General features: G+C 40.2%; 1 protein-coding gene across 3 annotated transcripts; it reads right to left on the reverse strand.

Annotated features, from left to right (window-relative positions):
- Positions 1 to 240: 240 nt before the first annotated feature.
- LOC310993656 (myocyte-specific enhancer factor 2D homolog) lies at positions 241 to 27995 on the reverse strand. 3 transcript variants are annotated; one of them, XM_083982072.1, is made up of 12 exons: positions 27786 to 27995; positions 19999 to 20388; positions 18002 to 18205; positions 17229 to 17366; positions 16217 to 16433; positions 14034 to 14090; positions 13217 to 13398; positions 9070 to 9199; positions 8546 to 8744; positions 6748 to 6816; positions 5401 to 5451; positions 241 to 4848 (listed from the first exon to the last, which is right to left on the reverse strand). In XM_083982072.1, exons 2-12 carry the CDS (start codon positions 20050 to 20052, stop codon positions 4371 to 4373), a joined length of 1779 nt encoding a protein of 592 aa, XP_083838198.1. In that variant the 5' UTR covers positions 20053 to 20388; positions 27786 to 27995; the 3' UTR covers positions 241 to 4370. The 3 variants fall into 3 exon arrangements, with proteins under 3 accessions (XP_083838198.1, XP_083838199.1, XP_083838200.1); XM_083982073.1 differs by lacking the exon at positions 5401 to 5451; XM_083982074.1 differs by lacking the exons at positions 5401 to 5451; positions 6748 to 6816.

A 27995-nucleotide genomic window follows, 5' to 3' on the forward strand; every position in this document is an offset into this window, starting at 1 on the left:
GGACGGAGAGAAAAATCTGCAAGAGGAAAAACACTTGAATGCACCACAGGAGTGGACTTAATTACAGTCTTGTTTTTTTTTTTTAAGATTTTTGAAGATTTTTACTGATAAGTTGTTCATGATTGGAAACGTATATTCTTCATGAATTATTCAGAGCGGCTCTTGTTCTTTGTCATGTTTTCACCTGTTAAGAAAACAAACCACAGATTCAAGTTTATTTCACTCAATTTGTCTATTTAATATATAAAATACGGTAAAACATACGCAAAAAGGATAAGGTTTCAAGGGACTTGGATACTTTGGTACAACAAACACTTTTTTGTAAAAGCGGTATAGAATTTCAATAACATATCAGTGCATACTTTGTATATGAAAATATACACAAACTGTATATCATTCTCAAAAAACAACCAAAGAAATATTTTCTTTACAATAAAAACCCAAAGCAAACTAGCTCAACACAATATATTAGCTATAAATTTCATCTTTAGTATTTCATATGCTACATTATTCTGAGTTGTTGTAAAACTCATTTGTGATGCATGTCCTTTATCATTACTGTGTGTAACATAACTTTAGTTGTTACCTGTATCCCATGCATTTACATTTTTCAAATTTCATGAATTACTAATTTCAGTTTAGTTGCCAGTTTTTATAAATATATTCTATATCTTAATTAAAATTGCAGCATTTAACTGGTATTTCCTTCATTGCATTTGCTAATACCACAATAACTGATCGTGCAATTTTCAGCAAGTTTTTTCAAAAAAGGAAACCAGTACTATATGTTTATGATAAGGAAGGTAAAGTAATAGAGATAAAATAAAAACAGTTGGCTATCCTACACAAAATAGCAATAAAATAAAAGCTCCATAATAATATCATTATAATAATAGACAATGGAACTGTCACCAGCACAAATTAATCCAAAAATAGTGAGATTCTAAAAAACATTGTACACAACAAGTAACAGGGTGCAGGTTTTCATTTCTCATATAGATTGTCTTGTGACTACACTGCTAGATTGGACAGAAAACCTTTTTTTGTACATGAACAAACCTGCGAGGGGCAGGATGCCAAAGCCAATCGGTGTGGTGTCACATTTCAGTCAAACCATCAGTGCCCACAAAACGACACGCAGAAATTATTATTATTATATATTTTTTTTTGTAAAAGTGGAAATGACTTGCGTCATTGGCTGTGTGAGGGGCCGGTGCCACTCGTCACTTGTTACAGGAACAGGTTGAGATCTTATACTCATTCACTTTATTGCTGAGAGTCAGATGAAACGTTACCGTCCTCCCGTCTGCTCAGTGAATATGTAGCTACAGCCAGCAGCTGGTTATCGCAACTCATCCAACAAAACCTCTGAAGCTCCTAATGAACACATTATGTCCATACGAAACTGAAAATGTAAAAAAAAAAAAAACTCAATTTGTGCTGTTTTCGTGGGTTATGTGCTGGACTAACTCCTCTGCACAATGTTGCCTGAATGGGAAGAGCAAGAAACCTCCTAATGATCCAATCTGAGTGTTGACATGAGACGGCGACCCCACCGTTCACCTCGTTACTGCCAGTCTTAGTCGTACAACAACCAAGGATGTAAACACAATTTTCGTTTTGAGAATTTGGATGGAAACTTGTCCTCTCTCTCCCAACAGCGCTATAACGTGAAGGAAGGCAGCATTAGAGGTGAGCTTCATAAACAAATCTGCTGGCTGCAGCTTCACACCCACTGCACACACTCACACAAATGGTACAAATCTTCTCATCAAACTCGGTGTAAGAAAAGCGAGTTTCCCAAAAAAAACTGTTCTTTTACAATTTTAAGAGGCAAATTTTCACTATTTATTGAAAGTGTTGGTTAAATAGTTTTTTTTTTTCCAGTGCTGCTTAAAAGAAGAAAACACTAATAACCTGAAGTTAGCAGAGTAAAAAGCTACCCACCATGCTGTCGAATGAGGGGACGGAAAAACGACCTGATCAGGAGAAAAGCATCAACGGCACTGGCACGAGACGTGTGTTGATGTGAAAAGGTCAAACAGCACGGTGATGTTTCTTTTCTTTTTTTTTTTTGTCTGGGCACTTTCCACAAACCCACAGCGTCAGTGTCAAACGTCGGGTTTCACACTTGAACACCTTTTTTTTGTTTTTTCTTAAATGCAGCCGCCTTATTCGCCCACAGTGACGTTAAAGTGTGGGATTGCTCAAGTAGATAATCAACAGTCAAACAGCAGCTGACACTCCAGTCTGCAGGGCGACGACTTTGTGTTTGTAGGTATGAACAACCTGCGCGCACACACACGCACACGCACGCACACGCACGCACGCACGCACCAACTTGAAATGGTTCAGACAAAACAAATTTGTACTAGAAAATATACAATTAAACGACAAACACAGCACTTTGGGAGCCGACTCTTTGACTTAATTTCAAAGTGAAAAAGGCTTCAACTGTGACTGCGTGATGTGGAAAAGGTTTAACATGACTCTGATTACAATATGTGTCTTATCTCTTTAAGTACAGTACACTATAAGTGAATGGCAGTGTCCTAATAATAATGACGTCATGATAAAGTGGACAGTTTTACCTTTTTCCTTTCAATCGTGGGTTTTAAAAATGTGTGGTAGGAGAATATGATGACACCACAACCAGGCAGGCCTCTGTGAGTGAGAGACAGAAAGTGCACACACCATCAACACTAGCATAAAATAGGTTTACTGAAACAAGTCCGATCCACCAGCACTACCTAGTGTGGCATAACCCCTGCACCGTAGCTCAAAACATATCAAATTCACACTCATATATGCAAACAGATCCACTGAGAATCAACACATTGCTTGTTTTTAGGGATACCTAGCAAAGTCTATGCAAATATATTCATATGTACATACACGTCGTTGAAGCTGAAAAGCTATTGTACTTTGTCGCCAACTGAAGCGGTAGAAATATAGAAAATGTCTTTTTCCTTTCACTTTTTGAAACACAGCAAAGAGCTAAGGAGAGCTATAGAGAGCTAAAGAGGACATCAAAGCTTTTGTATAAGGAGTGATTTTTATACAAAGTCAGAATTCCTACTTCTGGACGACTAACGGACCTTCAAAACAGATTTTTTTTTTTTCCAAAATACCAACAGATAAAGAACACTTTGACTGAAAGAACCAAATACTTCCCTAACCCCGAAAAAAGCCACCAGAGGCTCAAAAAACTCATACTATGTTTTTTAACGTGATGGCATCTACTCCTGGTAATAAGCTGAGTGACTGGCTGGATTTCTGGTGCAACGATTTCCAATCCAAGTTCCAGAGGAGATGAGGTGAGAGGACGGGGGGCGGGGGCGAGGAGGGGCGAGGGAGGGGAGCACCCAGTCTGAGGAGAGAGTGACGACGAATTCAAAGCCGTCTGAACGGCCATCGACAGTTTTTTAGTTCTCGTCGTTTTTTCCGTGAGTGATCATTCGTCAGTGTCCCTGCACCGTGTGCGAGAGGCATTTGGCATTTTTGTGTTTTTTTTTTTTTTTTTCCTAAGGAGAGGTTGATATTGGCACTCTGGCAAGGTGCTCGACTCCACGGCCGCAGAGTCGCCACCTGAGGGCTCTAGCCTGCCGGGTGGGGCTGGTTGGGTGGGTGGTTGGGGTGGGGTGGGCGAACGAGGTCGGTAACTCTGGCAGCCCAAAGGCGGCGTTTGAGTCTGTTCGCTCAGTGCCAGATGCTTCAGTCCTCAAAACGAGTCCAGATAAAGTTATTTCCAATAGTGCAGTTTGGAAGTGACGGCACACAATCCAAAAGAGAGATCTCAGAGCGCAGGAGCTCGGTGGCGAGTCGTATGACAGAAGTCCCATAAATGTTGACGAGCCACCAGTCACATTGTGAACAATGTAGAAGAGCTTGATGTAAATACATGAAGGTGATGCAGAAACCACGTGACAGAGAGAGAGAGAGAGAGAAATGTTTCGATGGTTTCGTCAGATTGCAAAAAGGTCGAACACCTCATTTCTACCAAAAGAAATGACTATACGGGAGTCCATTCAAGCAAGAAGGCTTTAAAAATCTACTGTCCCTCTATTGAAGGGGCCTAAATATCCAGCTGAGCACTAATCCATCCCCTCACTCAGAGCGCGACCCCCCAAATAATTTTTATTTATATTTTTTTATGTTTTTTTGCTTTCTGGCAAAGCCTTATGAATCTGGGTGACGCAGCTGAGTTTAATAATCGTGGAAAGAGGCAGATGTGTGATGATAGTGTCACATGGCAGTGGGGTTGGGGCAGTGGGTGTTATAGGATGAGTGGGGGGTGGGTGTGTGTGTGACGTTGTGGGTGTTTGTAAGTGTCACCGTGACTCCACAGAGGGCGCTGCTGAGAGGAGGCTCTATGTGACCCAGGTGTCCAACCTCATGCGCTTGATGTTTCCTCCCTCCTGCTCCGGTTCGTTCGCCGCCCTGAGCAGCTCCGCCGAGGGGCTGAAGTCGGGCGGCACCGACCGGCTGTTGGGACCCGTAGAGCCGGTGGCCGCGCTGCCGCCTCCACCTGCACCTCCTCCTCCTCCTCCACCGCCGCCAACGCCACCGGCATCATCGCGATCGCTGCCCTCGAAGGAGCTGGCGTTGCTGCTCACGCTGTCGGCGGGCGAGCGGCCGGTCGGAGGCTCCAGGCACAGCAGGGAGCCCGGGTACTGCGGCGGAGCGGTCAGGATGGCTCCTCCCGAGGTCGAGGACGGCGTGGCGGAGGAAGGAGGAGGGCAGGGGGTGCTGCGGTCCCGGCCGGGTGAGACGGGCTCCGACTTGATGCTCACGCTGGAGTTTGTGTTGACGGTCAGCATGGCACCTTGAGGTATATGGGTCACCGGCCTGAGAATGAGGTCACGGGGGGGGGGAAGGAGAGAGGATGAAAATGGAAGATAAAGGGACAGAACAAGGAGGAAAGGGCAAGGAAAAAAAACAAAACAAAAACAAAAATTGATTAACCACTTGACAAAAGGCGAATACAAAGCTGGAAGGCCACTGGCGTCAAGACAAAACCTTCACATTACAAGGCACAGCACCGACAGGGAGAAGCCACACTCGATTATTCAACAGTCCAAGTTCTGAGCCTTTTCAAAGCAGAAGTAACAAGTAACATCCCCCCCCGTCCCCCCCCCAAACTGCTCCCACAAGATCAACACAACAGCCCAGGAAGCATGAAATGATTTGTGTGACAAGGTGGTTCGCAGTGAGTCAGCAGCCATGATGTGAAGAAAACTACAAATGATAAAACAGAAAATAATCTCGGGTTAGAGAACATGGCGGAAACCGGAACTACGTCTCTTTCCTGTTTGACTGCAGACAGCACCAGACATGCTCAAAGGGGGGAAGCCAGCCAAAAGCACAGACACACAGGAAAAAGGAAGTGTGATACAGTACCGGCCCAACCACTCATCTCTACCCAAGAGCAGGTTGGACGGAGAGCCAACACTGTGGGGAAGAAAAAAATGTTGGAGCCCAAATCAAAAGGGAAGAGGTGGATTAGAAGGCATGTGTGGAGAGAAGTGTGAAACATTATTGCGAGGCAAGGTTTCTTCAACAACGGCAATAATGTTAATAATAAAGAGCCTAAAGATCTGCTGAATTTTTATCCCTGTTCAAGTAAAAATCCAGATTTACAAACACAAAGCATGAAGCATTTACACAAGAATAAACATGTCAATCAAGGAGAGTGAAATTCTCTCTAATGTTGCCTTATGTACGAGTGTGTACGGTGGCCCCTTAAGGACAAAAGTGCGCACAAGAGTGGATGTTAACTAGGGCAAGTCAAAAGAAATTCTCTGCTAATGCTAAAATACTAACAAATGTGTGGCAACTGAAGGAACATGGGGTATTAATATAACACAAGAGTAAAAAACAAAAAAACAAAAAAAATACAAAGTGAGAAAACAAATCATGTGGCTTGTGATGTGATATTTGCATTTCTCTTTATGTTTGCGCTTTTGCTTTTCTTGTGCATTTTAGTTTATGCAGCGTTTCATTATTTTTTTTTTCCTCCTGCATGTGTTTGGTCCTCAGAGGCCACTTTATTTGTGCATGTTACAGAACAACAGCTTTAAAAGGAGAAGGAAGGAAGAAAATATGTAAATTGCAGTTTGATCTCTCAAAAGCAGGTTTTTTTTTGTCTAAGGAAACTCACAAATATCTTCATGACAGTAACATATAAAATCTAAAAGTGACAGATGGATATATAGCTTCTGTAGGTTATCAGATTATCTGCATCAGAAGTTACATAAAAATTACTATTAAATTTGTCCTCAGTCCTAAAGTAAAATAAAAACAAGTTAATGGCTATAACAAGGAGATCATTTTAATAACTGCCAAGTGGCCACATTTAAACAGATAGAGAACGAAGTTCTGATTTGATCTGTGACTTAAAATCAATTATATAGTTTTAAAGCGCAAAGTCAGAAGAATCCTTAATGTTAAGAAATGATGATGTCCATTTCATTTAAACCAGATTTTTTTAATTTGATCCATTTCATGCTTTGTCTTTCATCTTGAAAGTTTGAGAACCTCCATATTATTAAAAGTTAAAGGTTCAGAAAGTTTATTTTAGGACCATTTATTTATTTGAGTGTATGAAATAAGTGTACAGCTGCATTTATGGCAACATCTACTGTGTGTTTGGTTTTTAGACAGAAGCCTTACAATATGGACTAAAACCCCCCCTACAGACAAGGTCATGACATGTCACACACGCACACACTAGTAGTGGCTGTTCACCTCAGATTGGCAGCCAGACTGGACACCTGGCTAGACAGCTCGCTGCACTGTTTGTCCACGCCCCACATGCTGTGGACAAGAGGAGAGAACACACTTCAAGGATCTGGTGCTCATGCCACCGAAAAAAACCCAACCAGAGAAGCAGCGGCGCTCTGTCGCTCTGACACGACACACACACTTACACAATAACACTGTCTCTGATGCAGCAGCTGAGCTTCCTCAGGAAGATGCCCAGCATTTAAAACAGCACTAAAGTCACGTGGAGTGACTCTGTGTTTGTGAGTATTTTTTTGCTTGTTTACTTTAAAGGGATAGTTCAACATTTTGGCAAATAATCCCTGTAGTTTTAGGAGTATGTTCGTTAACTTTAATTGTCAGTGCAAGCTATTTTTTAGAACAGCGGAGCAGAGCAGCGAGCTGCTCAGAGCTATGCTACGGAGGCTCATAGGATTTCTTGGTTTCCCTCATCAAACTCATCAAATACACAATCCAACAACTCCAAAACGCTCTGGTGGACAAATTGTGACCTGCACATTCACCACGCTATGAGATAATAACGGAACGTTACGAGGCGGGGTTGTTTTAGAGGTAAATTCATGCAAAACCGCTGATGCGCGTTCCCGTCAGGGGCAGTTTTTCATCAAGCAGTCTCTGCATTTGCCTCGAAAACAACTCTGTCTCATAACGTTCCGTTATTATCTCATAGCGTGGTGAATGTGCAGGTTACAACTTGTCCACCAGAGCGTTTTGGAGTTGTTGGATTGTGTATTTGATGAGGGAAACCAAGAAATCCCATTAGCCTCTGTAGTGTAGCTCTGAGCAGCTCGCAGCTCTGCTCCGCCGTTCTAAAAATAGCTTGCACCGACGATTAAAGGTAATGAACCTACTCCTAAAACTATAGGGATTATGGCAATGGGCCAATTTGCCAAAATGTTGAACTATCCCTTTAAGTCTGACTAGAAGATAAAGTAATGTGGATGTGAAGTTCTCAACCTGCAACATCACAAACAACCAGCATAGGACTGAACATGTATGCCTAACCAATATAATGATTATTATACTGGTTTCAATATTGATATTGTATTCTTAAATGCTATACCTAGATTCTCAAACATCAATTTCAATGTTTCATCTCCAAATTATTCATCACTGTAGTTATTGTTTCAGCTCTGGCTAAAACTTATCTGAACTGATTCTCTGTTAATATAATGTCATTTCAAGATGTTCATCACTGTCACGTCTTGATAAGAAAGAGGAGATACAACTTGTCTCAGTCTAAACCTTTTCCATGTTCACAGAATATATTTAAACTGTACCCACGCATGAGCTGTGTGTTATATTAGAGCTGGGGCTCGTTCACTATATGAAACATTACTCGTATGTTTGTTCATAGCATTACTCAGCTTTCTCTCGGAGACAATAATCTCTCTTCCTCCCTCCAGACTCTGCGCATCATTTCATCCTGCTGATGAGAGTCTACTCCAGAAAAACTGAATAGTGTTCAGATTGATGTTATGAGGATGGGGAGATGCTGGTGAGACCAATTCACTTAAAAAGGAATGTGAATTGTTTGCATATACAGTCATGGTATGGATATCATGCAAGCTGGCTCAAGGTAAAGTATTTGAGCATTAAGAAGGTTTATCAGTCGACTGACAGCTATCCCACCAGGTCGTATCTGCATCGTGACACCACCGTCATCCCCCAGCGCTGGATGTGAGTGATGGCAGAAATGTTTCATCCGCCCCGCTCTGAAGAAAAGACGCAGCGCAGATGAGAAAATGGAGAGAGGACTTACACCAAGTTGCTGAGCGATGCGAGATTAAGTTGCTGTTGTTGTTGTTGCTGCTGCTGCTGCTGTGTTTGCTGTTGTTGCTGCTGTTGTTGCTGTTGCTGCGGTTGCTGCTGTGTCCATGTGGACACGCTGGTCGGCAACAAGCCGCCAGGTGACGTCAGAGCATGTAGAGCGGTGATGTCTGCACTGGTCAGCTGGTATTCTGAAAGAAGAGCCACCACAACAAAGCGAGGAAATATTTTCAGTACTGTCAGATTTTGACCGTTACAAATTATGGATGCAAAATAGAGCATTTTTGGAGTCATCCCTACATCTATTGTATTACTTACTATTGATGTTGTACCAACTTATTATTATTGACGCTGTTCTAACTTATTCTTATTATCATTGTTTTATTTAACTGGCTACCCTCCTATGTGCAGCACTTTGGTCGACTGCTGTCGCTTTAAACGTGCTATACAAATAAACGCTGACTTGATCCCTTGCATATTCCCCCTCCCCCGGCTCATACAGAAGGTGTTGTTCACCTGTGTTGTACGCTGTGGGCATGGCAGAGAAGGGCAGCCCCTGTGCCAGGAGGCTGGGCGTGGCTACGGAGACCACCGGTGTCGTGAGGGTTTGTGCCACCTGGGCTCCGGCCGCGAGCCGCTGGGCGTTCTGCCAGAGAAGAGGACAAAATGTTAGTTCCAACAAAGACAACAACTTAATCATGTTACCTGAAGCTGAAGGCTAAGACTTGTTTCTACTGTCAAAAAAAAAAAAAACTCTGACATGCTGGGGATGACGATGTGCTTATGGTGGAACTCATCATGACGAACTGAATCTAGTAAATCTCAGAGTGGGATGGATTTACTGTCAGAAGGTTCTTGATGACATGCATCAAAAACAGTCTCTTTGTTCTGAGTGTACATGTATTACATTAAAGGCAGTTTTTTCTTTCAACCCTCAGTTACTATAATTTACGTAATCCCTTCGGTTGATGTTTTTGAAAGTTGTAGTCTTTTAAGTTAACAAGCTTTGAATTATTTCAAAGGCTATTTAAAATTATTATTTTATTTAGGCTACTATTTCTATCAAATGTAGTTTTTATTTTAATCTCTTAATCTTAATTCATCTCCTTCCCTTCAGTCCTGGCCAAAGTTATTGTCACCCCTGTCTATTATTTTCTTAATTAACTGTTTGGTCTATTTTAGGTATTTTCCCTTTAAAACAATGACTAAAACAACTAATTGTTTATTATAAAAGTTTACATTGGTTTTCTATTGACTGACTCATCCATTGACCAACAAATGTGCTACTGTATATACTACTTTTATGAGATTGACAACATTTGAGAATAAGCACAGACACATGATTTCACTACGGTAAATTGAAGCACTGTAAATTCTCTTCAACTGTTGTGACCTGAACTCGTGATTAACTTTTAATTGAATGTGCAGTTAATCTCATGTTCCTCCAGTGGATGTCACTAAAGGCCTTACTGTACGTATGCTGCTTGGCTGCTCTCCACAATAGTAAGATGTATTTCTTCATGTTTCTATCATTCACTCTAATAGAAGATTTAAGGTGTTTAAACCTGCCTCCTGCTCAGTGTTTCTACATTATGTTAGACATTTAAATGACAAAATATTCAGTGTTTCTCCAACACAGGTGCAGCAGACATGCTGCTAGACCCGTGAGACTGCTACCATGAGGTTTTATTATTATGTACATGGCCTGAAAGACACAAATCTCTGAGGAAACGCAGCCCTCAGAGCCTGGTTCAGCTGAATTATATCACAGATAAAAGAAATCTCAGTTTTGTGAGAGGAAAAACAAAAGGTCTCCATATAAAAAGACCAAAGATGCAATAATTCTGGCCTGGAATTACTCCTCTATATGGTGAGACTGATCATCCTGAGAGGAAACATTCAGCCAGAGTTATGACTGTAACGCTGAATTTACAGAGCGAGAGAGAGAGAAAGAGAGAGAGGAGATAGACCGGAGAGAAGGACCAGATTCAATTAACTGCCTTTGTGAAGAAGTGAGGACGGGCGGTGGGGTGAGGGTGATGAAAATGAATCACTATCCTGTGGAAAATGAGATTCTTGCCTGTCAACTTTGAGCAGAATTGTAAAAAGGGAAATGAGAATTGGCACCATCCCTCTCTCTGAGTAAATTCAGGCTTAAGTTCAGAGAAGTTTCTGCAGAATAACAAGCTTTCTCAATCACTAGGTTGGATGTTAATTTAATTTTAATTAAATTTTTTTTTGATGAAAATATTTTTCTGCATCATGGATACTGTTTTAAAACAAGGACCAGTTTTTCGGGCTATAATTTGGGATTCATTTCATTCTCAATCATTTTGTCAATAAAATGTGAGAAATGACTTTGTTTTGGTTCATTTTAATTCTAATTTTCCCAAATTCAAGATGACTTATTTTTAAAATGACTGAAATCATTAACAGGATTATTATTGTATAGTTGTTCCTAGTTATTCCCACAGTCACCATATGGTGTCTGTATGGATTAATCATTTCAAAATAAAATGCAACGAAAGAATAAGAGACGGTCCTGAAATACTGTATGAAGCGCCATTTGTTCTGAAAGCTTCAGAGTTGTGTATGAAGACATACCTGCAAGCATCATGTGAATTGCCTTTAATGTAATGCAAGTTAGTTTTTTAAACATCTGTAATTGACTATTTTGGTGAAAGGTGAGAATGGTGGTTGTGTCAGTGAACAGGAAACATGCTCTGTAGCTCTTCCTACAACAATGCCAAGTGAAAAGACACCCATGCTTTAAGTGGTATCATATGATGACGTAAATGGCCCTTGCTGGAAGAATACGGCATCACTCAAGGACAAATCTGCTCATTACTAACAAGGTCTACATTACACAGACTGTTGAAGACTATCACTGAAGAGACTGTGATCAGAAATGCTCAAACAAAACAACCATGAGCCCTGAACGACATGCAGTCAGGAGGGAACCACAAACTCAAGACCATCCCAAGAAATGTCAGTGGAGCAAGACCGAAACAATGACAAAACTCTTGTACGATATCGTAACCATGCTAATAATGTGCGGAAAGTCGATGGCTGTCGACTCATGCGAGTGACTGACGTGGAGAAAATCACCTCGTTTACCAATTCCAGCTCATCCTCTGTCTGCAAAGGGTGGTAACAGAGAGGGTTACAACTCTGATTCAGGTTTGTGACTTACTGTGAATAGAGTCATGAACATTATAATGAAGCTACTAACTGCAGTTTAGAAGATACATAATTGATATTATTGGTTTAATTATTATGAAACAATTCTGTGGAGGCTATTTGGTGAAAATGTAAGACTAGTAGAGTAGCATCACTCTGCTTACAGTCGTCATAGATCAACCCAAAACAAATAGTTGACTCAACAGCCTCTTTGTAGCTGATTTGGAGCTCTCAAAATCTTCCTTAGTAGTTTTCCACTGTTTCAAAGATCAAGATTGAACTTAAGGTCCCAATATGGAAAAAGTAATGGAAGAAGATGCAATACAACTGATTTTTGGTCCCTCTGGGAAACAGCAATAAGCTGTAAACACAACAGTGTCTATTTATACATCAAACAGATATGGAACAACATTACCATTCATTTGGAGTCATGTTTCTGGTCACCTGGTAAATGGAAGTCAATTATTCATATTCCCTCTCCTTAATGTTGTGTTTTTGTTTTCCACCAACAACTGCAGAAACAACTGGCTCTATAGCTGCTAATAATAATTCCCTGTTGGATCATTATGAGGGCCACACCTTTCACATTCTCATGTTTTCACTTTACATTACTATTTACTCATTTTTTTGCAGACTTACAATGAGGGCAACACTACAGCTTCAGTGCAGTAGGAGACCTTGAAGTAAGTGCTAAATGTAAATCTAAAAATGAAAAATGTTTATTAAAGCAGCATTAGAGTCAAGACGTACAATTCGAGCTGCTAAATACGAATGTTTGAAATCATCAAAAGCTCCATTGACGCTGTTTTGGTAACTACTGTCTCCAAAGTCAGGAGTGAACTTTCAATCTAGACTGAAAATATGTTTATACAACCCTACAACTGTTGGTGGCGAGCAGACACTGTCGAACAGCGGCCGTAATTAAAAATGTTTGCGTCTTCAGTTCAAAGAAGTATGAAAATAATAAGTTATGAGAAATCTTATCAGTCTGTCAGTGGGAGTTGGCTGAATCATCCAAGACTTAATAAACTCTGCCAGAGTAAACAAAGAGATGTTAGACCATTAGTGTGAAGCATAAATCTCTGCCCCCAGGTCTGCTACGAACAAAAGAAACAGCCTCTAACACAATGTTTTTACCTACAGTATCATTTTTCAGTTTCATTTTATGCAGCAACATACATTCCCTGTTGTTTTTGTGTAATTCTCCATCTCACTTATTTGCAGGTGAATCCAAACTTCTCGGAGACAAAGCTGAAATAATCTTTATCTCCTCATGTCCCTGATTGATCGGATCTCCTATAGGTGTCAAATTAAGGTATGTTTTTGCTTTGTTATCCTCAGTTTCTTTCTTTTTTTTCTCACCTATCTAAGCTTCTTCTTGGAGGTGAGAACAGTTCTGCCCCTCTAAAGTGTCATTCTTTCAAGGATCAAAATGTTAACTAAAAGGACCCAGACAGCTCAAGTTCGGCTTGGTTAAGCTCACCATCTGCATGAGGCTCTTTCCGCCCTGTGAGGTGATGACTCGGAGGTCTGGCTTGCGGCTGTTGACCATCTGGGGGCTGGGAGGTGGGGGTGGAGACTTGGCCGGAACTACTTTCCCCAGACTGTTGCCGTTGGAAACAGTGAGGAGGCCTGGGGAGGCCCTGGCACTGGTGTATCCATTAGCTGCGGGGAGACAGAGGTGCGAATAGACAGAAATCAATAGGAAAATCAAACAGGTGAATGCAGGCAGCGGGGTACGGATGCTGTGTGCACACTCAAAGTTGTGTTAAAAAAAATCCTCTAAAGGTTTCTCGTCTATTCTGAGAGACTCCCAAATATAAAAGGCATGTCAATGTCGACAGAATAAAAGTCTGTGAGAAGCCAACAAAATGTCGTTAACAATAAAATTCTCATCTAATCAGACCCAAATAGATGATGTTCAAACCTTTTGGTTTTAGACGTGTATTTATATCAAGACTTAATCTAAAATCTTGTGCAACATTTTGTATGAAATGTTACATTTTGGCAAATTTTGGAGCCAAAATTTGTTTAATTTTTAATACATTTTCCTATGGAAACACTGAAAACAAAGAACTAACAGGAATCCCAGCTGATAAAAGACGCAGACATGTGCCATAATTCTACATAATGTTCTATAAATCTGACTGCACGTATAAAGGGATGTGCTGGGAATTCCATGTTTTTCTGTTGATGTTACTGGTGGCATCCCTTGATTCCCTTGAATACAGATAACAGGAGAACAGAAGACATAACTAAAGACCACAGCTCAGGCTTTCAACACATATAATAGTACTCACAGACTGGACTTGGGCATCCTCCATTTGAATTATTCAGGTCGCCTCCAAGAAGAGCACCTATTGATAAAAGATTAAATGAATAGAGAGGATTATTACAGTGCAATGACTACGACTACTTGAGAACCTGAAAGACGCTCCCAAAGGGCTCCAATATTATCTGAAATAAAGTACACATATTTCTATTATTTGTGGTAAAATCTAACAAATGGGGAAGCAATGATGTAGTGAAAATCGTAGCTGTGTACGTCTTACTGTACGTGCAGCTCTAAAAGGACGAATTTATGATGCAATCAAGCTCCTACTGGCTATGAGCCGTCAATTTAAACACATTCTAAATGTTTACCACAAAGAGTTAAATGTGAATCCTTAATTGTGTATAAGTATGTTTAAAGTGGATGCACAAGTACATCTTCTATTTCACTTCATTTTTCTGATTGATAGTTTTACTATTGATCTAATAATTATTCTTTATTGCACACTGCACTCTGTTTTGTTTCACTTCACATCATGTTCACCTTTGAATCTGGAAGAATAACCTACAAAAAATATCCTCCTCAGTAATTAGGAGCTACAGTTACTGACACCAGATGTGTGATGCTTAATATTTTCACTACACTTCACTTTATTAATTTGTCCCTTGAAGGCCAATTTGGTTTGCAGCAGACACACATTCGACAGTCACATTTGACAAAACATAAGACATACATGATTAAACATACAGGATGTGAGCAGCAAGGTACAGCAGATACACCAAGTGTTACTGTACAACATTAAAGTGCATAGAGAATAAGTAATAATAAATAGTTACAAGTATAAATGTAAAATAGCAGCAATATAGGCAGCGCAACCACCTCCTCCTCTCTGCAGCGTTTAGAGCCCGGATGGAGAGAGGCACAAAGGAGAACTTGTATCTGTTTTTGGTAGCTAGGGGGGACAGCTAGATGGAAAACTAGAAGGAAGCAGCTTGCATTCAGGTTTGAGAGGATGAGTAACATCCATATGAATAGACTTTGCTTTTTGAAGCACCTGGATGTTAAAAATCTCATCCAGACTAGAAGGTACTATTCAAAAGAAGGACCTGTATCTTTTCAATGGCATGTAAAAAGGCCATAACAAGAAACTGGTTGAAAAGTGACCCTCCAAGTCCAGGACAGTGGCTGGATACTGTTGAGGAGATTAACTCGATGGAAAAACTGACTTACTGTCTCAGAATGAAAGACCTTGGACCAAAGGTGGCATAAATGGATTGTGTATATGAAAAAAAGACGAGTCGAATTCTCAGCAGACCTAATGGACAGTGATGAAAGCTGCAACCAGAGTGGTGTGCCCCACCTCTACTTATTATTTCTTTTAATAATTTTACTGTATTTTACTTCACCTACTTTTATTTCATTTTTCACCTCCCATCATTTTGGTAACTTGCATTGTTGTGCAATGGTTGTTTAACAAAAAAAGCAAAATATATAAAGAGTTTAAAAAAAAAAGAAGAAAAATCTCATCCATAGAGCTGAATTTCACCCCAGCTACCTTAGATGCTACCTGCACGATTCTCCCTAAGGAGTTCTTGTTCACAGATTCAATGAAGGAATTGTAAAACATTTTCACCAGGCTCCTATCTACCTGCAATTTGGCGAGCTTCCTCAAACAAAGGGGGCGTTGCTTTTGCAAAGCATGTCACAGTTCATATCAAATTTAAACATGTTATCAATTATAGTGCTGAGATACTTGTAGTTGGTCACTAGCTCAACTGGCTGATTGAGAACAACACTACATTGATGAAGTGGATATTTCTTTCTCTAAAGCATTAAACTAATAATTCAAAAGGTTAAAAATCTGAGTAGGAGTAGTTGTAGCTAATGTCACACACAGTAGATTAGTCTGGTGTGAAGGAATGTGCTCTCCTCCCTGAGGAATAAAGCAGCTCATTAGAAGGAATGATAAGAAGACATATACATACAGCTTCTACTCTAGGTCTGTGATTACCTAATAACTGATAACAGCAATGTAACAGGAATATTACTAGTAGTAATTCTTAAGGAGGTGAACATGAGGAGGATTTTAAGGAAGATTTGATAAAATATTACTAAAGTTAAAGGAGACATTTTTGTTCTGAACGTTTGTCGACAATGATTTACTGTAGGTTTCTTCTTCTGCTGATATTTGTTTGTTCGCCGCTCGCTCACCTGCACTGGCTGGTCGCTGTGGCAACCCAGGAGACACCGTATTTCTCTGAAGAGCTGGTTGCTGTGGCGACAGGAGGTGGGTATCCGTGAGCGACGATGATGTTACATAGGAGGTAGTTACCAGTGCGTTGCCAGGGTTACTGAATTGCAGTGTGCTTTGATTGGACGCCTGGACTGTGACTGGCATAGAAAACGTCTGGGCTGGAGCTGTTGGCTGCTGCAAAATGAGAAGTGAGAAGCGTGAAAAAAATAAACAAGTGTGAAAAAACAGCTGCTTGTTGACACATCCTGCAGCAGAAAAAGCATAGTTCATTTGGAGACATGTGTCTGGCCACCTCGCAAACATTAAACCCAATATTCACCGTCTTTTAGCTCTGCTTTTGGGCTCCACCACGTCCTACTGTTAAATGACCCACCCAGCTATTTGCCAAAATGTGTCCGTCTGCCAACTGGTGCAGAGACAGCAGTATGCAGCACATCTTAGAGATTTATATCCGTAAACAGGTGCCTGTATATTTACAGACAGGGACAGCTAAACAATGAGCTCGTTATCAGGCAGCACAAATCTCAAGATCTATTTTACTGCTCCATATCGCAGGAAAATGGACAGTTGAGCTGTATATGACCACCATATATTTATAACTTTAGATCTCATATTCATTAAAGAAAAAGAAAAAAGAAAACACTTCAACATAAAGACTAGCAATAATTTGATTTTGAATCAATTTTAATTACACTAAAAGATACAAGGGAGCATTAGCATCGTCCTATAGTGGTAAAACTAAAGTAGAAGCAGTGAAAATAAAGGCTGTGCATATAGAATGAGATTGGAGAAAAAAAAGTGTCATATGTTATCATAACTGAAAGTTTATGACATCCTGCAAAGCTCCCAGTGAAAAAAAAATGTGCAAAACAATCAGAAGGAGGAACTTCACATCAGTAGCTGTTTCCTTTAGACACACTTAGCCCAAACACATGATCATAACAAACTTGTATAGGTCATCTAACTTACTCCGTAGCGTTTGAAGAGAACATCCAGGTCCTCTGTGGTCTTACGGTATTTGTCGTCATTCAGGGGACTTTGGTCAATAGAGTCTTCCCCGTCTGGCTCAGGACTGTCACAACCGTTGAAGCCTTTCTTTCTCAATGTCTATGAAAATTAAAAAGAAGATAAGTGAGTAAGGGTTGTGTAAAATCAATCAGTCAAACTGCAGATACATTATAGTTTTCATAATATGCACACTATAAACAAAACATTGTCTCAAATGTCTACTGCTTTTACACTGCAAGACACTGTTTTTACACTTGAGACTATATTCTATTTTCAGATTCCTGATGGCATTACATTTTTGTGTTCTTCTTTTTTCAATATATACACTTAAGTTTAATTTGCTGGCACAACTGTTTTGAATACATCTGTGTGGTAGGATTTCTAAAATTCACATAAAAATTATACATATATATATATATACAAATACTTCCATAGTATAAGTGCATGTAACTCTCACATGAACATTTCAGAAAATAAAACCTTTTATTCTTCTTCAAACTTTTGAGAGTGTCAGCTGAATGGTAACTGCTTATGTGCAAACTCAGATCTCACTTTTAAAACATGTAGCCCAGTCACTTGTTAATGGAGTAAACCTATTATTAGACTCCTTCTGTTTTCACTATAATTAAGATGTTAATGTCTTAAATACTGACTGAATCTTAACTCTGTTTTAGGGTTCAGTCTCCCTGAATTAGTAAAAACAAGTCACTGTGTGTGTGTGATGCATCATTTACCTCAATGATATCTGCATTGGTCCGGCTCTCGTGGGGCTCATTGTACTCTGTGTATTTGAGCAGGACCTTGTCCATGTCGGTGCTGGCATACTGGAACAGTTTGTTTGCGTGGTTGAAGATGATCAGAGCGATTTCGCAGTCACACAATACACTCAGCTCGTAGGCTTTCTTCATCAAGCCAAACTTTCGCTTTGTGAATGTCACCTGAGGGAAAGCAGAGGGTGGGGGGAGATATACAAGTATTGGTAAGTAGACTGGACTTGAGTCATTTGTCAAGGCTAATTATAGCCTACTATTGTCACCCTCCTTTTGAAATTCAAGAGAAAACTCACTGTAGGTCAGAAATTCTCTGGCCACGTGGTCTTGTTTTTTCCAGTCTCACACATGTCTTTTTCAGGGTTAACAAAGTGGAACACATATTTTCCCTCTGCATCAGTCAGGGACCATACTGTACATCCATACATTTGATATCCACACACACAGCTACCTACACTTGATGTAATTCACAATCTAGGGGAAGAATGAGCTGATGACCTATTAATAATCCTTCTGGTGCCTGGTAATTAAGGAAATGTCTGCAGTAACATTATTGGCAGACAGACAGTCTAAGATATCCAACAAATAGTATGCAAATGGCTATCTCTTTTTTTTGGTGCTGTCACAACAATTACTCAAACACACTGGAGTCAGCATCAATGAATGATGCATCCTCATTTTTTATGCACCTTTTATGACTCATAGCTATTCACTTGCACTACAGTTACACAACTGTCTTCCAACTAAGACTTTTTTAATCAATAGGCAATTACTGATGACTCTCTGTGATACCTCAAAAAAATCTCAGAAAGTGTGGAAGTCATTAATGTTGCATCTCTGTTATGTGCAAGTTACTGTCTACAGTTATTCTACCAGCTCCCCACCCATTGTTTTGTTTGCACTTTCAATTCTCCTGGTGAAAAGGGCAGTATCTTAGCTAACCTTTTTACTGTTTGTTGTTCATAGGTTGTTTTAGGGAGTTCAATCTGCACATTAATCTCTTGCAATATTTAGAGTTCTTCAATTTAACATGATGAAATAAACTGTGCTACAAAGAAATCGGTCCAATACAGTACGACAATTTGACTGGAGTTTGGAGCTGTGAGGAGGTGGGATTGGAATTAAAACATGCAAAAAAAACATTCTTGATGCTTCACAAAAACAGTGATACCAGGGGGAAAAAAACTTAAGATACCAAATTAACATTTTTGTGGAACGAATCACCAGACCCTTGTAAGCAAACAAGAAGAGCCTTGGTCAGGGAGAGAAAAAGAGCCACCCTGGAGGAGCTGAACAGCTCACAGCTGTGAGCGTGGATCTGTCCAACAGAGCAACAATCAATGCAGCTTTTACAAATCTGGGATGTATGGCAGAAGCGCTGAAAGGAAGCCACTTGTGAAAAAAAAACTGCCACATGACAGTGTGTTTAGCAAGAAAAAAAAGGCATGCAGGACTGAGACCATCAGGGAAATGTGATGAAACCGAAGAACTCAGACTCATGTTATCACCTATCCAACACCCTCTCCACTGTGAATCAGGGCAGCAGCCTCATGCAATGAAGACGTGTAATGAGAAATGAAACAATATAAGAAACAGGAAAATTGCAAATTCCTGAGGACAGTGTATGTTTCGGTATGAATGACCTTTAACTGCTGAAAATGATCTGAATGAGGCATTATGTAGACTGTGGAGAGCATTTACCTCACTACCATTTAAGCTAACATGGACAAAGAAGAAAGTAAAATTTGAACCTCTACAAATCTACAAACTCCATCTAGAGGAAGATCATGAGCTGAAACCAAAAGCCAACCAACCTACTGAGAACCCTAAGCTCAAAAAATAGATTAAAAAAAAAGAAATATATATATATATTGACAACTATACTTTGCTGTGACATACTGTACAATACATCATAATAGGAACCAAAGAGAAAACCTGAAGAAAGATGAACTGAGACTCACCTGCTTGTTCCTTTCGTCAGTGATCCGTTGGATCTGAATCTTTTTCCTACCCATGATGCTTTGCAGTTGTGGGGACGAACGTCGCAGTCACTCAAGTAGAGAAGAGCCTCTCGGAGATTGAGAGACAAAGTGCAGACTACTACCTCTTACTTCAGCCCAAAAACACTCACACAGTCATGCATCAGAGGATACACGCACACACACATTTCTCTGCCCAGGTGTGCTGAGGCAACGTGGTCGAGTCCTGTTTTCGACGAGCAGCGAGTGAAGAGTGGGGGGCTGCAGAGATGCGTGAGGTTGAGGAGGTCCTCAGTTCATCGTTTGTTCAACAGGGACAAAAGTAACAAAGTTGTTTGCAGCGGCTGTGGCGAGGAGGACAACACTTCTCTCCTGCGTGAGACAAAGACAGAGAGATACATTATAGAAATACATTATTTACACATTACATAATCTAGTGTGTTAGAGAATTTACAGAAAACTACAATTACAACCGTGTGGTCGTCTCGATCTGTCAGGTTGCAACTTCGATATCTGTCCTGACTCACGATACTAATATTTTGTCAGAATTACCGCATGAATTCTTAAGTTACAGCCAAACGCGTGTTTTGAGAGGACACAGTGACCTTGATCTTTGACCTTTGATTCACAAAATGTAATCAGTTCATCCTTGAGTCCAAGTGGAAAATTTGTGCCAAATTAAATTAAATTCCCTGCAGACGGTCCTGATACATCATGTTGACAGGAATGGGAACGGTGTGAGGTCACGGTGACCTTGATTCTTTGACCTTTTGACACCAAATTCTAATCGGGTCCCTCTTGAGTTCAAGTGCATTACGACACTCCCTCTGGGGTGCACCTGATGTATCGCTTTACAGAAACGGATGGACGGACCTGGAAACACAATCCCACCACGGCTGTCGCCAGCTCCGTCATGAAAAGACAATGTAATCTGTGCTGCTCAGTCACGTTCACTTGAGAGCTATGAAGACAACAATGCTGTCTGACTGAGAGGGCAGGGAGGCACTGACAATTAAGATATCTAGCCAGTCAACACTTGGTACCAAAATAAAAGCTTAAATTCTTCCAATGTTTAAGGCCGTTCCAAGCCTTGAAACACTTGACAGCATGTAGCACATGGCACCAGAGATTTAATTCATTCGAAGCCTTGCCATCAACAAACACCGTGTGAAGGGTAAGGCCACTCACTTCAACAGATGTTTGACTTGATCTTGACACTTTTGAGATTTGAGAATAATTTTCGACCTCCTTCATAGTGAATTTAGAGGAGGAAGCTGCCTGGATCATGGCTAAATTCAATGTTATTTGTGTTACAGCTTTGGATCTGGAACACAAGATAAAGATATGCACAATTGCACATGTACCTACAAATCTACTGAGCTGACTAATCGATCCAGAAAGTATATATATATGAATTACTTTTCTTGCCAATGAAGTCATTGATCAAATCAAAACTGTCAACACTAACACACCTGTTTACATAATGAAGCATTGAGTTTATAACTACAAAACATACAAAATAAGCTATAAACATCTGCTTGAGCCACTTATGAACACTGTTCAGTTAATCTAACATTTGACGATTAAGTTATGTAGACTGAAAGATGATTAATCAATGGCAGAGCTAATTTATTGCAGCCACATGGAGACTTAAATGTTGCGAGTCATCAGACTGTGTACAAGAACACAGTCAGCAAGCTTTTTTTCTCTCACAAATGTAGCGCTTCAACACTGAAAGAATTTTTTTTTTTTTGATGGAAAACATCAGAGGAGCTCTACGTGAGAGGGATGTCAGGGAACAGGACTCAGCTGAGGAGAAATCTTTAAAGATTCTGTGGCAAAAGGAAAAAGTCAAGTCTTCTCTACAGTTGCTCTCAAACCTGCACAGATTTTGGTCTTGGATTCAAGTTGTTCCAAACCAACAAAACAAATCTCAAAAACATGTTTGACTGAATACCTTGATGCTAACAGAGGGATTGTCTACTTCGCTGAAGTTGCTCAGAATCAGCTGGAGGATATTAATGACTATAGGCTTTGTAGGCTCCGCTGTTGGTTGGCTTGCACTGTGTGTGTGCGCACACACACTGAATCACTGTCTGGTATTCTTTATATTGGCCATATTTAACAATCCTCCTCACTATCTGTAAGAACATCTGAGGGTTATGAATAAGAAATGAAAATAATGAAGAAAAGATGAATAAGAAAGACTAGAGAGATAAGTCCCCTCTGCTTTAAGGTGGAGTTGTATTTGAAACTGTGGAAACTGGTCACTCACGTGGTCATGTCACACCCTGTCTGGCCTATTGGGAGTGAAAATAATTGTTTATTCCTGCAAACATATTTAATTAAATTATCTTTAAATTAGTTTTGCAGCAGGACTGTACAATTAATCATAATAATCCTGCTTTTAGCTTCAACAGTTAAATTAAGTCAAGTGCAATGCTGGTGCTTTGTTTTTGGAGAGGGGGGGGGGGCACTCTGGTGGTTTAAATCAAGTGCTGCCTAATCACAGATGATTAACAACTATTCTAAAGGATGAATTTATCATGTTTTAATTGACTATTCAACAATGTATCTTGTTGGAGTATCTCCCATGTGAGGGCAAGTAGCTATTCTCCGTTTTGTTTTATTGTAGGTTGAATATCTTTGAGTATTTGGATAAAGCAAGTCACCTAGGACTCTGATGGGCATTATTCCCACTGACTGTTATGACTGTTAGTTACAGGCCCTAAACCTTTGTTTCCGTTATTATTAACTGGTCTTAGGCAAGTACAATTTCAAGTGACGCGACTAAACCCATTTAATCAGTTTCATGCTTGACATTATTAGTAGTGATTTGATTCAGATGTTTGGTCTGTGTATGTTCAATCTCCTTCAGCGAGGGAGAGGGATATGAACTCGTTTGTAAGAGAACCTACACCCCTGGAAGTAAAAAATGAGACGCTGCCTGCCTGTAAATGGACCCCGAAGCAAAATTCAATCCAGTCCCAGCGCTGTAGTGAAAACTACTGCAATAAAACTCATCATTTCACTCTTTCTACATCTTTCTCTCAATAAAAACCAAATCTCCAACCCCCATGCCCCCTCCTATACACAGACACAGCCCTGTGGCAATTGTGTTAAGTTTTCCCTCCAGTCATGACCCTCCACGTCCATGCTTTCCTGTGGGATTGTTGTTAGGCCAGACGGAAAAAATGAAAACGCCACTGGAGTGCACATGGGGCCACCACAAACCACTAAACCACATTTCAACACTTCAGAGAGTGGCCAGACTGAGAATTAATCAGAAGTTGTAATAAAATCCAACATATTAGCTTCAGCTCTAAAAAATCTCAATGTCACTTATCAGTGCCATGTATTACATCGACAGCAGCATGTAGCAACCCTGATAAAAATGCAACTAAACACGGTTGCTGATCAACTTCAAATATGAATAAAGATATAGGCCTAATAATAACATAATAATAGTGATAATTGGTGCTTTGTAACTGTGTTCACAAACACTTTTGCCTGTGTGAACCCGCAGGTCAATCAGAGGAGGTCAAGTACCCCTTCAAAACATGGGACGGCTTTCCAGGAATTGTTCAATAGTCATTTTTACCACGGAGACGACAGTGGGTGGCATGGATTTGTGGTTGCACATAAAAATGTTCAATACATGGACTTCTGTTTTCCAGTAAGTTTGGTCAAGTTTGCACCAAGAGTGGTACAGCTGTGATTTTCAACCATTTATCCAGCTCGTTCACTGGTTTTCACTGCACTAATCTAAAACATTATTGTACAGTATTTGCTTAAAGCTTAAAGCTATCAGCTTAAAGTGTGATTGGTACTGGTTTTTGCTTACAGTCTGAATGTAATTTGTAACATTTCATATAAAAAACACAGCGATGTTATCAGATCTTCTCTCTGCATCAACTAAACAGCAGTGAGAATCACAAACTCAATTGAATTTGCAATTGCGACCTTTAAAGCTGTGACAATTGACTCAGGTTGGTTGGAAACTGAGGTATTTCCTGTGAAGTCCGCCTATTGTTGTTGGAGTGTTTTTGTGACAACGGGATACAGCTTGAGATGAGACAATTGGTTTATTACTTGATTAGCAGAAAAACAATCTGGGCATATTTTGAATTACTGAATGCTTGTTAGTCCTTTACAAGGAAAAATTATGAAAAGATCCAACACATTTTCACATTCAAGATTCATTAATGGTAGAAGTGGTTACTGGTTATCAGAAAAGGAAATCATCTTTGGGTTCTTGTATTGCTCAAAACTCAAATGTATTCAATTTACAGTAGCATGAGCAATGAAGAAACCAAATCATCACGGCTGAGAAGCTGGAACTGATGAATCTTTGACATTTCTACTTGTTAATTGCCCTAAATAACCACTTAACTATCATACATCAGCAGCTAATTTTGCACCACTTTGGACAAAAGTGTCCTGCCAAATGAATAATAAAAAAAGGGTGGTGACAAATTTTCTACGGATATTTTGGAGATTTCTTTTTAATCTAATAATTGCTTTAGCACTGTATCCAAGCTTCTCTCTTGGCCTACAACTAATAATTATTGTGACTGTGATATAGTGATTAATAGGTTTATTTTCTTCACCAAACAATTAGTTGTATGATCGATGTAATGCAGACCCTGAGATGTGCAGATGTTGATTATACAATTATACAAAAAGGCAACCACCAAGATTTCACCTATTAAAAACTGAAATTTGGAATTAAAATATGCTGAAACATGCTGTTAATTATAAAAATCATTGCTGATTAACTCCTGTTTATAAATGAATTAGTTTAATGACTAAATGTCATATCAGCTGTTTCCAGGAAACACCTAATAACTTCTCCCTGGGGTAGAAGTTCTTCCACTTACATCCACATATGTCTGGTTGGGAATCACTGCTTTAGAGGGTCTAGTGTTGAAATGTTTTGGACACTATTGTCTACTGGGTCACAACTAGTTAAAAAAAAATATCTGTGAGCACAACAATGATTTAAAGAAAAAGACATTCAAGTGTTAACAGCCCTGAATTGATGGCCATTATCAAAAAACATCACATACACAGTACCAATTAATTTGGATAGGCTGAAAACTAACATGATGCTCCATGGTGCAGTTTGTTATGTTCCAAGACGGAGCTTTTCCGACACTAAATCTGTATTCACAGCAGTGTTGGGCATCCTCATAGATCATCATTCATTAGCTATAACTGTTGGAACCAACTCCAAACAATTATCACAACAAGACATTTAGAAATCTCCCATTGCCTGAGGGATAAATGATTAAAAAATGCTCTTCCTCACTGACTCTACTAACTTTGCCACAGTTGGGCTACAATATTTTCTTTGATTAGGCTTGAATTGACCAGAATGGGGGTACACTGCAAGGCTTGTGTCTAGCCTCCCTCTCCCTGTCTGCCCTCTGCATGGCTGTCCCCTCATTACTGTAATTGACACGTTCATCCCTCCTCTTCCCCCTTAAGGCGCTGATGGCTCAATTAGGAGCTGGCCGGAGGACTGATTGGACGCCAAGATAATGAGGTCGCCGCTTGGCTAAAACTGAGCCCTGCATCCAACCAAACCAAGCTTGCTCTGTAACAAACAGGAGACCAACGGAAGCAGAAAACACAGTTGAAAAGTCAATGGAAAGACTCGTCCAAAGACATTAGATAGAGGAGTATTATGGTGGTAAATGTATGACTTTTGGCTGGGCCCAGCGTGCCTCATTATCTTAAGAGGAGAGGCATTTGGTCACTCTGGTAGAAAAACAACAACAACAAAAAAAAACATGCATGTTATTCAAATTATCCAAGTGATGGTTATGCAACCTTTGAATATTCTTCTGACAAAGGAGAGCGCAATCAAGCTCAGGGTAGGCATCTGTTCGTTTTGGAGTAGTGTAATTAGTGGCACTGACCTTTAGAGGATTATGCACTAGCCAATGAAATGTGCCAAAGCCCTGAGATAAATAATGGTTGGAGCCTCAAACGTGACTTGCAGTGGGGTTTGCCCATCCACAGCTCAGAGATGGGGCTTCAGGGTGGCCTTAATGGCTCAATCACTGCCCCGATAAGATAGACAAGATGGAGTTGCACTCATATCGTCTTGTGACTTTGCACGAGTCTTACACCTGACAAGATTTTAAAAAAGATTAATATATTTTCACTATGTCGCCTTCAGTCATTACACAATAATAGAACTCCAAATATGGTTGTAATCAGCAGTAAATATGCAGATTATTTTCTAGACCACTTTGTCTAAGAGTCCAAGGTGACATCTTCAAATTCCTTCTTCACAAAAACTCAAGATATTCAGTTTATCCTAGTAGATGGAAGATGGAAGTTTCCATGCTGCATATGATGCAATTGTAAAGCCCAATGCTGTCTTAAAGAATAGTTGCTGTGGACTTCCCTCTGTATGATTTTGTTCATCTTGGCAACCACTAGCAGCCTCGTCAGCTCTAGGTCCTATCCATAGGAAGTGCAAGCTTCGACACTGTTATTTTAGGCCTTTTAATACAGCACTTTTGTTGATGATAGGAAGGTTTAAGGCAGCCGATATGTTGACCTGCAGCAAGGCTAGCAAAGAATTAGCACTTCTCCATTTCAAACAATAAGGTGTAATTTCAGGACTTATCTTTAGGCCGTTAAAAGCTAAATAAAATCTGCAGTAACCATGCTGGTGGTAGAGAAGTGAGCTACCCCACTACCTACAGATGTTGACATGAATCCATCTGTATGTAGGATGGCACACAGTGGTGGATCTCTCCGTCAAACTGGCCTACTTCTAAGCCCAGTAGCTTTGGTATCTACCCTGGGATGGCACAGAAAACATGGCTGCTAATTTCCAATGCACAAGCCAGCCACTGAATACATTCAAGTCCATACTGAACCACAATCAGTGTCCTAATTAGACTGAGTCTGACTGGGATTGCTGTTAGGCTATATGTTTTAAGAACACCTACTGTGACATGCAAATGCCCTCTACCTATTTCATATTTGTGTCTTCTCTGCAAAATCTATGCTAGTTCAACACTTAAATCTCATCATGTCAACACACAGAGACACACAAAGTTAAACCAGTGCAGGGGAATATAATTTTTCTTCAGGCTTGTTTGAGTGAGGCGGAAAAAATGCAGCTGGGTGAACAGCTTTGAACAATAGCTCTCTCACATGTGCAGTTAGTCTGTTTTCTCCCTAATGTCATTATAGTAGTGACCATGTTAGATCTGGTATGTGGAGTCCACACGAGCTTAAAAAATGACACAGTTTCATGACAAAGTCGGAGCAGGACTCATAGCTATCCTATCCACATTATGACAGATGGAGTCTAGAGACTGAGTAGGCCCACTGACGGCAGACAGGTACCCTACAGGCTCTAATTTGACAGGTTGGAAGATCCATGTGTCCTCGTTTCAACCAAACGTGAAGGAGTCTTACTAGACACCGCAAGTGGGGTTGAAGCACAGAGCAAATTATGAGCTACTCTAAAAAGGCCATTTCACAATTTTCTAGTTACGAGTCCGACCGACAGCCATTACCTTCCTTACACTCTCCATATAACTCGGCTATGCGAGCTGGAGCCCGCACTACTTTAAATCGCATTGTGGATACATTGCATTCAGATGAACTATGTTCTTGTTTAAAACATAATTTCAACACCTTGTTGCTTATTACTTTGCTACATTTAAATAATAAAGCGACCAGGTCTGCTCCTGTGCGATGAAAAAAGACGCAGGAAGGAAATGTATCACTCCACTTACCCTGAAATATTGCTGATAAAAATCGAAAATAGACCTGCCACCACGCGCTCCAGAGGTGACCCGTCTTAATTAAGAAGCATTAATTAATTACGCTGAAGCGATGTCTCTGTTTACATGAATCTTCGGCATTTTATTCCATATAATGTAGAAGTAACTATACTGTCCACCCAGGCGATACAGTGTACCCAGTGTACGATCGACGTCATTGAC

This window comes from Trachurus trachurus (assembly GCF_905171665.1).
Source record: "Trachurus trachurus genome assembly, chromosome: 11".
Taxonomy (NCBI): Eukaryota; Metazoa; Chordata; class Actinopteri; order Carangiformes; family Carangidae; genus Trachurus; species Trachurus trachurus.